General features: G+C 40.0%; 3 protein-coding genes across 9 annotated transcripts; 1 reads left to right on the top strand and 2 right to left on the bottom strand.

The window, feature by feature from the left end:
* The first annotated feature begins 487 nt into the window (after positions 1-487).
* Positions 488-2,975, top strand: LOC104809630 (transcription factor TCP18-like). 4 transcript variants are annotated; one of them, XM_010535676.1, is made up of 5 exons: positions 488-549; positions 809-1,514; positions 1,609-1,674; positions 1,793-2,261; positions 2,773-2,975. In XM_010535676.1, the coding sequence occupies exons 2-4, from the start codon at positions 860-862 to the stop codon at positions 2,245-2,247; spliced, it is 1,176 nt and encodes a 391-aa protein (XP_010533978.1). In that variant the 5' UTR covers positions 488-549; positions 809-859; the 3' UTR covers positions 2,248-2,261; positions 2,773-2,975. The 4 variants fall into 4 exon arrangements, with proteins under 4 accessions (XP_010533978.1, XP_010533975.1, XP_010533977.1 ...); XM_010535673.1 differs by having other exon boundaries at positions 1,609-1,692; XM_010535675.1 differs by having other exon boundaries at positions 1,591-1,674.
* A 3,871-nt stretch (positions 2,976-6,846) lies between these two features.
* LOC104809686 lies at positions 6,847-8,034 on the bottom strand. Its single transcript, XM_010535729.1, has one exon. It carries the CDS (start codon positions 8,032-8,034, stop codon positions 6,847-6,849), a length of 1,188 nt encoding a protein of 395 aa, XP_010534031.1.
* A 6,475-nt stretch (positions 8,035-14,509) lies between these two features.
* On the bottom strand, positions 14,510-17,391 carry LOC104809628. 4 transcript variants are annotated; one of them, XR_771194.2, is made up of 8 exons: positions 16,958-17,391; positions 16,774-16,859; positions 16,448-16,510; positions 16,277-16,378; positions 16,088-16,153; positions 15,904-15,976; positions 15,002-15,780; positions 14,514-14,899 (listed from the first exon to the last, which is right to left on the bottom strand). XR_771194.2 is itself a non-coding variant. In XM_010535670.2 (7 exons), exons 1-7 carry the CDS (start codon positions 17,388-17,390, stop codon positions 15,185-15,187), a joined length of 1,398 nt encoding a protein of 465 aa, XP_010533972.1. In that variant the 5' UTR covers position 17,391; the 3' UTR covers positions 14,511-15,184. The 4 variants fall into 4 exon arrangements, 3 of the variants coding, with proteins under 3 accessions (XP_010533973.1, XP_010533972.1, XP_010533971.1); XM_010535670.2 differs by having other exon boundaries at positions 14,511-15,780; positions 16,774-16,838; XM_010535669.2 differs by having other exon boundaries at positions 14,513-15,780.
* Positions 17,392-17,472: the final 81 nt, after the last annotated feature.

Genomic DNA, 17,472 nt, shown 5'->3' with positions numbered 1-17,472 from the left:
TTTAGAAAAACCGAAATTTTCGAAATTGAACCGAAATAATATTTAAAAAACCCGAAAAACTGATTTCGTAAAGAATCTAATTTTTTTTTAATAAAGACTGAATCCGAATCGAATCAAATCTATTTTTATAAAATCGAAAAAAATCAAACTGAACTATTCCCGACTCAAACCTGAACCGAATATCGAAATTTTCTAGTCCTAAAGAATGTGTATTCATGTGCCAAGAATACGAATTAATTTACCAACACAACAAATACAAAACAAGGGGGCCCAATTAAATATCTCCCAAATTGGATGAGGTAATTATTTAATTTATACCTAAAAGAGAGAACAGAAAAAAGATTAAGCAAAGAAATTCTCAATAAATTCCTCTTCCAAAGCACCCCTTAGGTTCCCTCCCCACCGTGATTTCTCTCTCCCCTTGCCATTCTTTTTTTTTTTTTTTTGGGACGTAATTCCCTCACCATTCTCATTCATAGCATATAGACTCACTCAAAGTACATTGCCTGTGCCGTCTTCCTCAACTCCGAGTCTTTTGATTCAGAAAAGGTAATCTCTCTCTCTCTCTCTCTCTCTCTCTCTCTCTCTCTCTCTCTCTCTCTCTCTCTCGGACAAAACACAAGCGCGCGCGCACAGAAAAAACATTAGACACAAATATGTGTGCAAACATAGATTCTCTAGAGCAAAAACATGTACTGATGGATCATGGAATGGAACCACTAACCCTTACCAGAAATTTAAAAAAAAAAAAACAGTGTACTGTATATCTACATCACTGTTCTCCTTTTTCTTCTAATTAATTTTGCAGGGAAAGGGCACAAGTGTCATTCTCAAATGTGTCTTTAGGGTTTAATTATTCATGGCATCGAACCCCAAAAGAGACATGAACAACACCAACGACTTTGTGTTTTGCCCTTATAATCACCACTCCTCACCGCAACGGTTGCCCACTTTCAGCCCCTCGCCTTCATTCAACGACATCTTCGACAGCGCAAATCCTATACCATCCGATGATCATCACGCTCGCCATCGTCACCATCATCTCCAAGATTCCTCACCCTCTTCACTGTTTAAATTCGACCCAGAAAGCCTCTACGCCGTGTTCCTCCAGCCAAAAAATGATCATCATCATTGCCATCACCAACGCCAACCATCTCTAGATCTCCCCCCCTTGAACAACCCCGTCGAAGACCAAAGCGTTGAGGCCTCAGAAACAATCACGCACATGAAAGATTCAAAGAAAATACAGAGTTCTCGAGGCCCAGCTCAAGCTTCCAAGAAAAGAACAAGCAAAACAGACAGACACAGCAAGATCTACACAGCAAAAGGGCCGAGAGACCGAAGGATGAGGCTCTCGCTCGAGGTCGCAAGAGAGTTCTTTGGCTTACAAGACATGCTCGGATTCGACAAAGCGAGCAAAACTGTTGACTGGTTGCTCACACAGGCCAAACCCGAGATCAAGAAGCTCGCGAGCAACTTGCAGCAGCGAGTTAACAGCGAGGAGTCGCAAACACGTAAGCAAGCTCTTACCCTTTGTTACTTCTAATGAGTTTGTCCAAAAAGTTTCTATCTTTATCATTCTGAACTTAGGTTTTGCAATTGCTGAAGGACGGGCTGATCTTGGAGAAGTTGCATCTGGTTGGATCAGAGACGCAGGAAGCAAGATTAACACGTGTATGCGCACCGAATCATGTATATACATATGATTAGCATATAAATTTTCAATCTTTACAACTGCAAACTTATCATTTTGCATCTATTTCAATCATCGATTCTCTGTATACCTGTTTAGGGACGAACAACACATCGCATGTCCTATGTGAAGTTGCATCAGCTTCAACGAACAAAATCGATGGAAAATCGGGGAAAGAGAAGAAGAATAGATCGCAATCCAGAAACCCCATCTTCAGGAAGCTCCCAAAGGACGCGAGAGCAAAGGCGAGGGAGCGAGCAAAGGAGAGAACGAAGGAGAAGATGATGATGAGGCAAATAACTTCTCCAGAAGATGCGGTTTATATGAAGAACAGTGAAGTGAACGACCACTTGGGCACGAACTCGAACTGGAGTTCTTTCGAGACCGGGGAAGATTTGGTCCGAGAGACAGAAGAACCGAGCCCTAACAATCGGTTCGTTGCTTGTAATAACATTGGGATAATTCAAGAAGGTGACATCGGACAAGAATCTCTGGATATAATCAACAATTGGAGTCCTTTTCCCGTCTTTAATTACCATCAAAACCAAGGATAACTTCTTCCATGGAGGTACGCTATTGTATGTATATGTGTGTATATAATATTACAGGAATATTTCTATTTTTTGCGTCGGATTTGATAACTATTTCAAAATTATGTATTGCAACAGTTATATATTGTCAATTTGTAGCTATTATTATTTCCTGGTGACAAATACTACACATCTATTTAAAGATTTCAATATACATTAGTATACACATTAATAATATATAAACTATTTAATTGTTGCAACCTTTTCACGGTTGCAAATTTTTATAAACATCGCATAATGTTGTTTTTTGTACGAACAAATTGTATCCTTTTGTAGTGGAATGATGCGTATGTATGTGTACACGTATGTACATGTTTATGTATATCCAAATATTCGTAGCTTACGGACCATTCGATCTTTTCTCGCATACATACGCGCGCATGCATCTATATACATGTTTGTGTTTGATCTATACCACACTGTGTATATATATATATATATATATATATCAAAGTTTCGTGATCAATTTGTGATTGTATCTTGTTGCAGCCTAGGAATGCCTTCTACAACTCACAGAACATGTCTTGAGGTTTGATTAATTTGCGACATATCTCAAATTGTTATTGTGGATCGGTTATTAATTAATCTTCCCTTTGGTTATGGACTATTCATCTAATTTTATCATCTGATATTAATTTAGGGTTTTATGTGTACGCATAGAAAATAATCGGTGCATACTGTAAGATTTTTTCTATGGCACGAACGCTTCCTTATACTCCTTATTCTATATGCTTTAATTAATTTCGGACGACTTGGTTTGGTTCGTTTCATCGTTTGGTTTTTTTTTTAATCAAATTATAATCGATGAAAGCTTCTTTCAATACTTCCAATTTCTCGTCGGTCGAATCGATATAGAAATAAATGACGTTCATAGCTTGATATTTTCTTTTGGTAATGTGCCACTATACGCTTTTGTCGAAGCGTAGTCTTCCATTTGTTTTATTTTTTTGGAGAATTCAAAAAGATTGAGAAAATTCTATCGGTTGTAAAATCCGAGGAATATAAACGATCCAAAAGATTATATAGTTGAGTAGAAATGGAAGTCAACCGTTTAAGAAAATGAGGAATATAATTTCTCTTATAATTGTACATTTTTTAAAAAAAATATCCTTTTATAAAAAAAATGTGAAAATTAGGCCGATGTGATAATCATGAGTAAAATAGGATGATTCGGAGAGAAGATTGGAGAATTTGTTTGTATATTGAAGAGACTTAATTCTATTTCTCGATAGAGTACGAACATATATACATAAAATCTTTCATGAAAAATAGAAAGAAAACAGAAAGGAAATAATCAATTAAAAGAAAACAAATAAACGGTAATGAGAGAATGAGGAAACAAAGATCGATGGAGAAGGAAAGTCTCCATCCATCTTTGTGTTCGAGAAGATTCTAATCCGAGACTTCAGTAATCTTTTTGTAATGAAGATGATGATGAGTTGGGTTGTAAGCCCACTTGAGATGACATGTGTGTGTCCAAAAGACTTGGGCCTGAAAGCCCAAGACATGAATCAGACGTGAGAATCTTGTTCGTGTCTACATGTATCTTCTTCCATGTCCGAGACTTCCGATCCTTGAGGGCGTCCGTCTTCGTCAATATTCCCCCTCAAGCTTGGCATATGAGTATCATACATGCCAAGCTTGGAGAGAAGATCCTTGAGGGTGTCCGTCGAAGTAGCCTTGGTGAACATGTCGACAAGTTGGTCGGCACTGCGTGTGTAGCTAAGCGAAATGATTCCTTGAAGTACTTTCTCCCGAACAAAATGGCAGTCAACTTCGATGTGTTTGGTACGTTCGTGGAAAATGGGATTGGTGGCGATGTGAATGGCCACTTGATTATCACAATGGAGAGTGATCGGCGATGAAGAAGTGATGCCAAGTTCCCCGAGAAGGGTCTTGAGCCATAGTAGTTCAGAAGTCGTATTGGCCATGGCACGATACTCTGCTTCGGCACTCGATCGCGCAACGACAGATTATTTCTTGCTCCTCCAAGTGACTAGGTTTCCTCCGATGAAAGTACAGTAGCCAGTGGTGGACTTCTGATCTCCCTTGTCACTAGCCCAATCCGCATCGCAATAGCCAACAATTTCTGTGTGGTTGTTCTTCGTCGTCCATACGCCTTTCCCCGACGATCCTTTCAAATAACGAAGAAGACGATCGACCATATGCCAATGATGTTGTGTAGGTGCATGCATGCATTGGCTAACCTGATTCATAGCAAAGCTAAGATCAGGTCGAGTAAGTGTAAGATAAATTAACTTACCCACGATTCGACGAAAACGACCAATGTCAGGATAAGGTGAGGCGTCCGTGAGATCCTTGTAATTTGCTTCAAGCGGAGTTCGTGTTGGTTTGGCGCCAAGCTTTCCTGCATCACTCAATAAATCCAGAGTATATTTCCGTTGGGATAAAAACAAACCCTTAGAGGAACGATGAACCTCAATGCCCAAAAAATATTTGAGCTCACCAAAATCTTTGATGTCAAACGTGTCCTGCAAGTAAGCTTTTGTGTCTGCAATCCCTTGATTAGAATCACCCGTAAGAACAATATCATCGACATATATAAGGAGAACGACTATGCCATGGTCACACATACGCAAGAACATAGAGTGATCAACATTACAACGTGAAAAACCAAATGCGAGTAAGGCATCATGCAATTTATGGTACCATGCTCGAGGGGACTGCTTAAGGCCGTAAATGGATTTTTTAAGGTGACACACCATCCCCTTTTCAAGGGGAAATCCCGGAGGAGGTTTCATATAGAGCTCCTAATCTAGATCGCCTTGAAGAAACGCGTTTTTAACGTCCATTTGCCAAAGACACCAATCGAGATTAATAGCAAGAGAAAATAAAATGCGAACCGTAGCAAGTTTAGAAACTGGAGCAAAGGTGTCGGTGTAGTCTTCCCCGTAGGTTTGAGTGAACCCTTTAGCGATGAGACGAGCCTTGTAACGTTCGATGCTACCATCACTTCGGAATTTGATCTTATAGACCCATTTGCACCCAACGGCCTTTTTGTCCTTCGGTAACTTTGTCGGTTCCCATGTTCCATTACGTTCCAAAGCATTGATTTCATCCACCATCGCATCTTGCCAAACCTTTATATCCTTGGCTTCTTCATACGTCGAAGGCTCGTCTTCATTATCTAGCTTGCTTAAAAAACCTGTTCATGCAAGTCAAGGGCAGATAACGAGTAATAATCATGCAAAGGGTATTTTAACGAACCATGGGCGTGATCTTTTGCATGGCAGCAAGATTTCTTTGTAGGCAAGACACTATCCCTTTGTTGCATGAGTTGTTGTTCTCGCTTATTCTGAAGACGAGTACTTCGACGGGGAAGTACAGGATCATGCAACTCAGCAAGAGTATGAGTGATAATAGTCGTATTATCATGTTGGTCTGTCTGCACCTCAGCATGCACCTCGACAGGTGTACTAGTGTCTTCATCGTGCTGGTGAGCGTCATCAGGAGCTTCAGGAATATCAGCAATATGTTCCCCCTCAAAGTTGGCACCATTTGTTGTAGGATCTGCTTCGTGTTCTCTTCCTGTATTACGAGGCATACCTGGGTCTGTTGTGCGAGAGTTCTGTTGACGAACCGACTCAAGGATGTCATGCAGTGTTGAGTCGTAGGTCGGTGAGTATGCTGTCAAGGGGGCCAAGTCATCTCGGTCAGATTCCTGAAAGAAGCCTTTGCTTTCATCGAACCGGACATCTCTAGAGACATATATACGCCGAGTTTCTGGATGATAACACTTGAAGCCTTTTTTATCAGTGGAATAGCCCGCAAACATGCACTTGAGACTCCAGGAACTAAGGCAAAACATACACAACCAAACACACGTAAGTGATCCAAAGAAGGTTTATGTAGATTAAGTACCTCGAATGGTGATTTATCCGCAAGTATCTTCGTTGGTAATCGATTGATGAGATAGCAGGCCTAGTTACGGCATCACTCCAGAACCGCTTCGGAACATTTCGGTGAAACATGATCGTTCGAGTGATATCCAAAAGATGGCGATTTTTACGTTCAGCCACTCCGTTTTGCTGAGGCGTGTGGGGACAAGTTTTTTGATGTTGAATCCCATGTGCGGAGATGATGATTGGAAGCGGTTGCTCAAATACTCTCCCCCATTGTCCGATCTAAAGATCTTGATCTTGGCATCAAAATGGTTAGTGACATATACATGAAAATTGATAAACGCATCAAAGACATCCCTTTTGGATTTAAACAGTGTAATCCATGTATATTTGGATTTTTCGTCAATAAAAGTCACGAAATATTTATTATTATCACGAGAATGACAAGGTGTCGTCCAAACGTCCGAGTGAACAAGATCAAAACAATGCAAATAAGTAGTGGTAGAAGAAGGAAAGATAGTGCGACATTGCTTTCCCAAAGTACAAGCCTCGCATAAATCATTCGCAATAGTCTTGTGAGGAAACAACAAATGCATGACTTTATTTGTGGATGTCCTAAGCGTGCATGCCAAATGGTAGATAGTGCAACTTCAGAATGCAAGTGCAAACGATCTAGAAGGTAGAGATTGTTCTTGAGAGATCATTTACCAAATACCGCTCCCGTCTTAGTATCCTCAAACAATACTTCGTTAGCATCAAAAATAGCTTTGCAATCTAAATCAGAAGTAAGTTTTGGAATGGACAAAAGATTAATTTTGAAATCAAGAACATATAGTGCATTTATATCCTTTTCAAAAAGTCGAACAATTCCTTGGCCTTGAATCGTGGAATTGATCCCATTAGCCACCGAAACTGTCCCATACCTCTTTTCTAACTTATCAAACATATTAACATCATAAAACATGTGATTAGTAGCTCCAGAGTCAATAATAACAGAGGAAGAGGGTGAAGGCTGAGTACTCGATACAATACCAGATTCGGTGGCGGATTGAATCAGTTGCTTGAGAGTTTTGTACTCAGCTTCTGAGAATAACTCAGTGGTAGAGGTAGTCAGGGCTGAATGTCGGCTAGAAGGACCCTGATCACGAAATTTTTGAGGACGAAGGTGCGGATGGAGAATCCAGCACTTATCTTTGAAATGTTCTGACTTTTTACAGTGCTCACAAAACGGAGTTTTCTTATCCCGTGATGAGGGTTGGAACTTTCGAAAATGAGCAAGTTCAGTGGTACCTTGAAACAAGTTCCTTCCTCCTTCTTCACGTTTGATGTTCATACAAACCTCGTTGAGAGAGGGGAGCTCTGTTTGGCGTAGAACATGGTGAATCAGATCACCATACGTACCATCCAGAGAAAGAAGAAGAGTATAGACTTTGTCTTGCTCATTCCGTTGTGCAATGATTTTGGAGTCGGTAGATACGGGTCTGAGTTCGTCTAGCTCCGCCCAAAGCGCACTAAGTTCACCGAGAAGCTTGTTGAATGGTTGTCCCCTTTGAGTGATTGTATGAAGAGATTTCTTGAACTCATAAATACGGCTTGAGTTGGAAAGGTTACCGTAAATCCCTTCCAATGTGTCCCACAGATCTTTTGGTGTGTCCTTGTGAATATAGGTGGAGAGAACCGAGGCTTCGAGCGAGCTATGGATAAGAGAGAGCACAAGTTGGTCCTCCTGAAACCATGAGCTCTTTTCTTCCTCCGATTTTTCCACGATAGTAATGGTCCCATCTTCAGCTGTAACAGTTTTGGGAGGTAGAAGTTTGATGTGTGTCCACAGGCCTCGACTACAAGGTCGTTTTTGCAGCCTTGGACCAGATAGTGTAATTGTTGCCATTGAAGTAGATAGGTATAAGCCTCTGAGAAGATTGTTCCATCAGCACGGAATAGGTGAAGAAAGGGTAAACGAGAAATTAAAAACAATGGATCAAAGCTCTGATACCATGTGAAAATTAGGCTGATGTGATAATCATGAGTAAAATAGGATGATTCGAAGAGAAGATTGGAGAATTTGTTTGTATATTGAAGACACTTAATTCTATTGCTCGATAGAGTACGAACATATATACATAAAATCTTTCATGAAAAATAGAAAGAAAACCGAAAGGAAATAATCAATTAAAGGAAAACAAATAAACAATATTGAGAGAATGAGGAAACAAAGATCAATGGAGAAGGAAAGTCTCCATCCATCTTCGTGTTCGAAAAGATTCTAATCCGAGACTTCAGTAATCTTCGTGTGATGAAGATGATGATGAGTTGGGCTGTAAGCCCACTTGAGATGACATGTGCGTGTCCAAAGGACTTGGGCCTGAAAGCCCAAGACATGAATCAGACGTGAGAATCTTGTTCGTGTCTGCATGTGTCTTCTTCCATGTCCGAGACTTCCGATCCTTGAGGGCGTCCGTCTTCGTCAATAAAAAAGTCCAATATTACTGTCCATGTTCTATTCACGTATAGGTCAGTATAAATAATAAATCGGAATGAACGCTATGTCACTGATATCGAGCTGAGACCTCGGCCAGGTCGATGTAAATACTGTTGAGTCCGAAGGGAGAACAGGAAATAATTCCAGCAAAGACGACGATGTGCATGGACAAATATGATGTGCATGGACTCTGGACGCAGCGAGAAGAGCATGCACATGGCCCAAACAACATGCAAGGCCCAACATCTCTCAGTAAAGATGCAGACGGCCCAACAACAAGCTGAGGCTCAATCGGATAAGAGGACGAAATACACATGGAAAGTAGGAAAGGAGTCGTTTGCACTATGCCAATTGGATTAAATCATGGAGTATCAACTCTGAAGAGAAAAAACAATGTTGTCATATCATCGTAATGTGTATTATGATTATATACATGTTTCCTAGTATATTGTTTTGTTTACTTTTTTATTTCTTTCCTACAACGTTTGCACTATGCCAATTGGTATTTTCTTTCTAAAACTCTTGCAGAAACCAAATTCTGGTCAAACCTCATTTCTTTACTTCGTATTTGTGTATGATCTTGTACTCGTATATTACAAAAGTTACAAACGCATATCGGTCACGCTCAGGACGATGAACCATTCATCGACCACACAAGCAAATAATATAATAGAAAAAGTAATGAATTTATATATCAATAAATCAATACATGGTCCAAATGTCATATCATATCACTTGTTATCCTAGAGTATCACAACCAATATGTTAGATTTTGGAGATCTCTAAACATGCGCTAACCGCGGTTTTTAGGATTCCAACTTAGTATTTCATGCAGCAGAAATGGATAAATGAAACCTATGTTTGGAGTATAAACTTGTTTTGGTTTCCTAGAAGTTTGTGTTCATCTAAAATCTTGTGTTCAAAGTCCAACACATGGTATTTTGTGAAGTTCCTAGAATTCTAAAACTTAGACTAAATTAATATTGTATGATTATGAAGAGTTCCTAGAGTCTTCCTAAGGCTAGTACATATATGTGTGTCATTTGAAGTTTGTAATAACAACACAAACACAAGAAAAGAAAAGAAATACAAAGAGTATTCAACGAGTATTTTTTTATACTTCTTCTCCTCTCATTATCTATACTTATAAAGTATAGGAAAAAAAGCCTAAGTGCTTACAAGTGGTATCAGAGACGAGATATCATGGCGTCGACGAGCTCGATCCAATCACAAGTTCCGAAACTTACGAAGGACAACTATCGTATGTGGAGTATTCAAATGGAGGCTCTTCTAGAGTCCCTTGACGTATGGGACATGGTGGAGAACCTCCACGGTTATGACGAGACGGGGATGAAGAAGGAGAATGACGAGGAGAAACTCAAAGATCTCCGAAAAAAGGAGAAAAAGGCGTTGATCACGATTTATCAAGGAGTTAATGAAATGACGTTCGAGCTTATTGCATCGGCGAAAACATCCAAAGAAGCTTGGGAAATTTTGAAGAAATCATATGAAGGAGTTAACAAGGTGTAGAAGATTCAGTTGCAATTTTTACGATCGCAATTCGAAAGTCTACAATAAGGGAGTTCTGAGTCGATCTCGAATTATATTTCACAGGTAATCACCATCGTTCACCAAATGGAGACAAATGGCGAGACGCTGAAGGATGTTCGGGTCATGGAGAAAATTTTGAGGTCTCTTGACTCAAAATCTGAATATGTGGTCATTGCATTGAAGAATCGAACGATCTAGATACGATGACGATGGAGGAACTTCTTGATTCTTTGAAAGCATTTAAAGATAGACTGAATCGAAGGAAAGGAGATGAAAAGTCTATTGAGCATGCGCTAGAGGCGAAACTCTCTCTGAAGACCCAAAAATCGAGAGGAGGTTATCAACACCGAAGAGGAAGAGGTGGAAATTACAGACGATGAGGTTATGGACCAAATCATCGAGTGCCGACCAACAATCATAATGATGATGGAGAAAATAATATAACTGATCACTATGGTCGTGGCGAAAGAGGTGGTTGAGGCCGAGGTTGGGACCGAGGTCGTGGTCGTGGATTTGGAAGAATCAATGGAGAAAGGTATGATAAATCCACGATTCAATGCGATTTTTGTCAGAAACTTGACCATCACTCCAATGATTGTTGGCATAATCCGAACAATAAGGGAAAATATGACAAATCCGGAACCCAATGTCATATTTGTAAGAAGTTCGATCATTACTCGTATGATTTTGGCATAATCCCGATAACAATGGTGGAAAGAAAGCTAATATGGTGGAAAAAGAAGACGATGATGCAGAACAAGTGCTGATGTTATCCCAAAATTAAGTCGGACCAAGCAATGAGTCGGAACCGTTTGTTACATGGTTTATCGACACGGGAGCATCCGATCATATATACGGAAGAAAGGAACTGTTCACAAAACTTGACGAAAGAAGTTTTGGAAATATCACGTTTGGTGATCGTTCAAAGAGACCGATAGAAGGAAAAGGTGATATCACGTTGACCTTCCAAAACAAGAGAGGTTTGCATTTCCAACGTCTATTATGTTCCCGATATTAAAAGTAATTTGTTGAGTGTGGGACAATTGTTGGAGAAAGATTTTGATGTAAGGTTGAAGAATACATCCCTTACCATCCGTGACAAAAATGACAAATTGATCTCAACTGGGATGAAGAACATGATGTTTCCGTTGAGGCTGAGAAAGATGAGGAGCATTCGGGAGGTTTATTCAACTCAACCGATAGAACCCGAGTTTGATGAAGAGTTTACTAATTTTTGTCTCTTTGCTGGATTTGATCCAATGACATATGAAGACGCTTCTAGGGAGAAGAAGTGGATGAAGGCCATGGGAGAAGAGATTCAAGCCATATGAAAAAATAATACTTAGGAACTCACTTCATTGCCGCAAGGGCACAAAGTTATTGGAGTTAAATGGGTGTTCAAAACAAAGAGGAACGTCAAAGGAGAAGTGGAAAGGCATGCGCAAGGTTGGTAGTGAAAGATACAAACAGAAGTATGGAGTCGACTACGAAGAAGTATTTGCTCTTGTAGCTCGACTGGAAACAATGAGATTATTAATCTCACTCGCAGCTCAGAAGAGATGGAAGATATACCAGATGGAGATAAAATCAACGTTCTTGAATGGAAATCTTGAAGAAAAAGTATATGTTGAACAACCGTCGGGATTTGTTATTAGCGGGACATGAGGAAAAGGTATACAGGCTGAAAAGGGCTTTTTATGGGCTCAAGCAAGCACCAAAAGCTTAGAATATCAGAATCGATGCTTACTTTATTAGAGAATGATTCCTGAAGTGTCCATATGAGCATTCCTTATACGTGATGTGTTATTCATATATCTATATGTGGATGATCTGGTATTCATAGACAATAAAAACACCATGATTCGAGAATTCAAGCAATCGATGGAGAAAGAGTTTAAGATGATGAATCTGGGCATGATGAAATATTTCTTGGGCATCGAAGTACATCAAGGTGAAGGTAACATTTTTATCTCCCAGGAGAAATATGCGAATGACATTTTGCAGAAGTTTTCTAGGGATGATTCTTTGCCCACAGACACACCGGTGGAGTGTGGTACAGGATTGAAAAAAGAAGGAGAAGGAAACTCCGTAAACCCGATATATTATAAGAGTCTTGTGGGTTGCTTGAGGTATCTGACTTGTGCCCGATCTGATATTTTATATGGAGTAACGTTGGTTAGTCGGTACATGGAGAAACCAAAGTCCTCCCATCTTGAAGTTGCGCGGATTCTCAGATACATCAAAGGGGCAGTTGGTTACGGGTTGTTATATTCATCTAAAGGAGAAGCAGAACTCATTGATTATAGTGATAGTGATTGGGCTGGAAGTTATGATGATCGCAAGAGCACTACCGGGTTTGTGTTCTATTTTGGTTATGCAACATTTACTTGGTCTTCAAAGAAGCAATCGATTGTTGCTCTGTCAATATGTGAAGCGGAATATATAGCGGCATCTTCGTGTGTTTGTCATGCTATATGGTTATGGAGACTTCTTGGAGAATTGATGTTGAAGCAAGAAAATACGACGATGATTAACGTGGATAATAAATCAGTTATTGCTCTGGCGAAGAACCATGTTCATCATGAGCGTTCGAAGCATATCGACACACGATTTCATTTTATTCGAGAACATGTCAAGGCTAAAGATGTTGATTTATTGCATGTGAGTTCAGGTGACAAAGTTGCAGATATTTTTACGAAGGCTTTGAAGACAGATGCATTTCAATCTTTTCGGAAACAACTCGAAGTCCAAGCTCGAGGAGGAACAAGTTTAAGGGTGGATAATGCTGGAGTATAAACTTGTTTTGGTTTCCTAGAAGTTTGCGTTCATCTAGAATCTTGTGTACAAAATCCAACACATGGTATTTTGTAAAGTTCCTAGAATTCTACAACTTAGACTAAATTAATATTGTGTGATTATGAAGAGTTACTAGAATCTTCCTAAGGCTAGTATATATATGTGTGTCATTTGAAGTTTGTAATAACAACACAAACATAAGAAAAGAAAAGAAATACAAAGAGTATTCAAAGAGCATTTTTTTATACTTTTTCTCCTCTCATTATCTATACTTATAAAGTATAAGAAAAAAAAGCCTAAGCGCTTACAACCTAAATCAACAAATATTGCATGTAATGAAAAAGGTATCGATATAGCAATTTGTTTCGATTCAATGGTTTGTCATGAACACTGAAATCAAACGTTCTCTACATATAGTGCACATTCATGGACTGAGACGTCTATGAAAGCATGATATGGAGATCGAGAACGGAAACCGAGAGAGAACGGGAGGAGGACGTCGTTGTTGACGAGCTAGGGGGCGACGACCTTAGTTTCGTTTTCATACACACCCCTAAAAAATGTGTCGTACACATTTCTTATAACGTATTGGGTCACCGAAACCAATCACAAAGATTTCTAATCAGTTTTTCAAATTGATCGTTGATCAGAACATTTTATCCATCCCAAAAGGGGTTACGTTAGAACATGTAGGTGTTGCATCAGAACATGTTGGGGTTGCGTCTCAACATTATGAGTTGTGTTGAAATATGTTGGAGTTGTATTAGAATATGTTGGGATTCTGTTGTAATATGATAGAGTTGTGTCGGAACACGTTCGAGTTTCGTTGGAACATTTTTGTATTGTGTCTGAATATGTTGGAGTTATGTATGAACATGTTGGATTTACATAAAAACATGTTGGTATTGCATCATAATATATTGGGGTTGTGTCTGATCTTGTCGGATCGTGATAAGCCTTTGCGTGTGTATACGAGAGGACACAATACATTTTTGTATTGTATCTGAATATGTTGGAATTGTGTATGAACATGTTGGATTTACATTAGAACATGTTGGTTTTGCACCATAATATATTTGGGTTGCGTCTGATCTTGTCGGTTGTGATAAGCCTCTGCGTGTGTATACGAGGAAGAAGAGAAGGCCCAGAGAGGTAATTTTGACCCAGAATCAGAAAGAGGGGCCCACAACAGCACTAATGGGAGAGCAGGAGCAGCGCAGAAGATTTCACAGGGGATTACATCTTATGAAAGGATAATTACTTAGGCAATTCGGTGTGGGTAGGTTGTTGTAGAAAGTGTCACCTCAACAAGTTTGTTATGGAGGAAGGCCTATATCTATTTTTCGTTTTTCTTTGAGATGGGTTATCTGAGAACTTGAATCTTATGTGCAGAAAGAGAGGTACGTCTCCTAGTTGATTGTATTTCTTCTCTGTTTGGAATACAATTGGTATTATCTATCTAAATCTATATACATATTCTAACAGGTTGCTTCGAAAATAGTTGGGATTACAGTCAAACATATTGGGATAACGTCGGAAAATGTTGAGGGTACATCGAACCATATTGGAGTTGCGTTGGAACATGGTATAGTGTCGAAACATGTCAGGGATTGCGTTTGAATACGCCGGAACTAATCAGAACACGTTGATGTTGGTGCGTTGTAATATCCTTCAGAACGCTAAGGTGCAAGGGAAAGATAATTGGAGGCAAAACAGATGATTGAATTCGTCAGTATTGAGATTTTGTGATTGACATTCACAATACTTGTGATGGATGATGTCTCCGCAGATTTCAGATATGCACTCGTGGTGGTGCTGAAAGCTATTGCAATGAGCAATTTTGAAAGGCTGAGGAAGTTGTTCCAATGAGCAATTTTGAAAGCTATTGCAAATTTTGAAACCCTGCAACAATAAAATGGCGTCTTGCCTGCATACCATCCGAAGATGTTGTTATCTTTGGAATTTCTCTCGAGTTAAACTGCTTCTTGCAAACTCATGCAATTTTATACATTCGTTTGATCTTTCTCACCAGTGATTTGTGTTGATAAATGGCTGAAATTTCTCATCAACAGTTTCACTCTCTGTCTGCAAAACCCGTAGCTTCTTACAAACCCTATCCGTCACTGCGCTTTAAGTGGATACTGGAAAGTGCCATGAAATGAAAGACGTCAAGAAAATCAGGGTAGATGTCACCTTGATTGTGCTAACTCTCTCAATCAAACGCAAAAAGTTCATCCAGCTGCTCGTCTGTCCACTGCGGCACCGAGGTGGTGGCTGGTACTGGCTGCATTTTCTCAACCGAGCTTGTAGGTAGCAGTTGCATTCTGTCAACCTTATTGTCTGTTGCATATTTGTCGCAGATTCCCGTTTCATACCCTGGCCGACTATGATGCGACTGATGGCTTTTACCCACATGCTTCTCCAGCCTGACCAGCTCATCCACCAAAAGCTCTTGCCAATTGTCTTTATCAATATCGATTGCAACACCGTCTTGTGGTCGCCTTTCAGGATTCAAGAATTTTCCCTGAGGAAACTTGCCGGTTGTCCTGTGTGCTGCAGCAGTTTCCGTTTTGCTGTTTGAATCTTGATTCCTCATGAGGACCTGCTCCACTCCATGTTCATTTTGATTCTTGTTAACATCCTTAAGTGAGATGATTTCCTCTGCTGGATTATCATCTTCCATTTCTACATCCTTAAGTGTCTCGCCGCTTGCATGAGCATTCCGCCTAAGACTGTTCATGATTCCATCAGTCTTTCCTTGATCGAAAGAAAATCTCTTGGGTACGGTTTTCAAACATTTCTCAGTTTCTGTTAAACATAAGAAAACAAGTGAAGATTGAATGGTATTCAATGTATGGAAAAAAAAATGCATGAGCTATTGTCATGTCAATAAAACCTCGGAATTCAGGAAATTGAAACACTTATCGATACCTGGAACAGGATCCTTGGCACTCCTTGCAGGGTTTTCTTGCTCTACTGAAGGAAGAGTATCGCGTATGATAACCTGTAAGGGATGTCAGTCTTACGGGATCTTCCTCTACTCCGATGAGAATAAGTATGTGCAATTGCCCACAAGACCAGCAGAGGTTAAAAGAGAGCAGATAGCACGTACTACCTTGGAGATGTTGTTGAGTGTTATATTGAGGAAACATGATAACCGTGACGGTGTACATACAGCAACCTGCAGAACACCATATCTCAGTCAATCTCCATAGCTACCTGAACTAAAATAGGAAAAGCAACAGTGTAACTTCACAGTCTTGACATCATTGTTGTTTTCTCCATTGTAGGAAAAGCAACAAACCTTCTTAAGTATCAGCACAGCACCGGCACGTATATCCCTTCCAAATTCACTCTCAGCTACAACTTTCCTATGAACACTAGCATCAATCGTTCCAGTAGGATCCTAACAGCAGACACTCGTTAAAATTGAGAATGTACTTACATTGTTAAGAGCTTCTTCAAGCACATTTACCTTCAGAGTCATCATGAGATCTCCAAGGCCATTAGGGGTGCAAGTTTTGACGATCGCCACAACCTATTCAAAGAGGCCAACCAAAATTCGAATAAGCTTACTGCATTAAAACTAGACCTTCCATTAAACCAGTGGCAACAAAACAAGCATTGGTGGGGAGTATTGAGAATAAACTACCAGCTAATGGCTTAACCACAAGAACAAAGCTTAAAACTGTCTACAAATTCGGTTGCTCTACAAGTTGTGCATATAATTTGCCACGAAAAAACAATACAGGCGTATAGAGTTCATGCTCAAGCGAACTAAAGCCAAAGCGTAGTACGTACCTGATTGACCTTATCCCAAGTGCCAAACCCGCTCTTGATCACACTCACCGGCGTTCCAATAGCAACTCCATCATCGCCAAGCAACCCTAAAGAATTAATTAAACAAAATCCCAAAGAACCAACCATGCCCATGAACATGCCTAACAAGCCACAACAACTTCGAGGCAATATATATATATACTACCTTCACTGCGAATGTAATCAACACAAGAAATCCATGGATCACGCGAGAAATCCTCATCTTCCTTATCAGGCTCTTCCACAGCCCTGCGTATGTACTCTTGAGTAGGAATCGGATCTCCCTGATCGCCGTACGAACTCGGATCCTTCCACTCCTTTCTGCGCATGGCGATTTGAACGGCAGCGGCAGGTCCTGGAATCAAATAACGAAAATAAGAAGATTCCGGCGGCGGAGGATTCGGATCAAGAAGAGGCTGCCTAGTTAGGGTTTCGGAGGACCGTGAAGAAGAGCAACGCCGAAGAATCTCAAGGGGATTAGGGTTCCTAACGAGAGTTGAATCCGGATTATGCGGTGGAGGATATTTGCGATTGCGGGGGAGCTCTGAATCGTCGACGTCGAGAGCTTCCCACGGATCTGCTTCCGCTTGGGATTTCATATCTTCCACTGGGAAATGGCGGGGAAAGGACACGAGGTACAACATATATATATATATATATATATATATATATATATATATA

The sequence above is a fragment of the Tarenaya hassleriana genome, unplaced genomic scaffold, assembly GCF_000463585.1.
Source record: "Tarenaya hassleriana unplaced genomic scaffold, ASM46358v1 Cleome16, whole genome shotgun sequence".
NCBI classification, from domain to species: domain Eukaryota; kingdom Viridiplantae; phylum Streptophyta; class Magnoliopsida; order Brassicales; family Cleomaceae; genus Tarenaya; species Tarenaya hassleriana.
The sequence above is the reverse complement of the archived record's forward strand: the minus strand, read 5'-3'. Positions and strand labels throughout refer to the sequence as shown.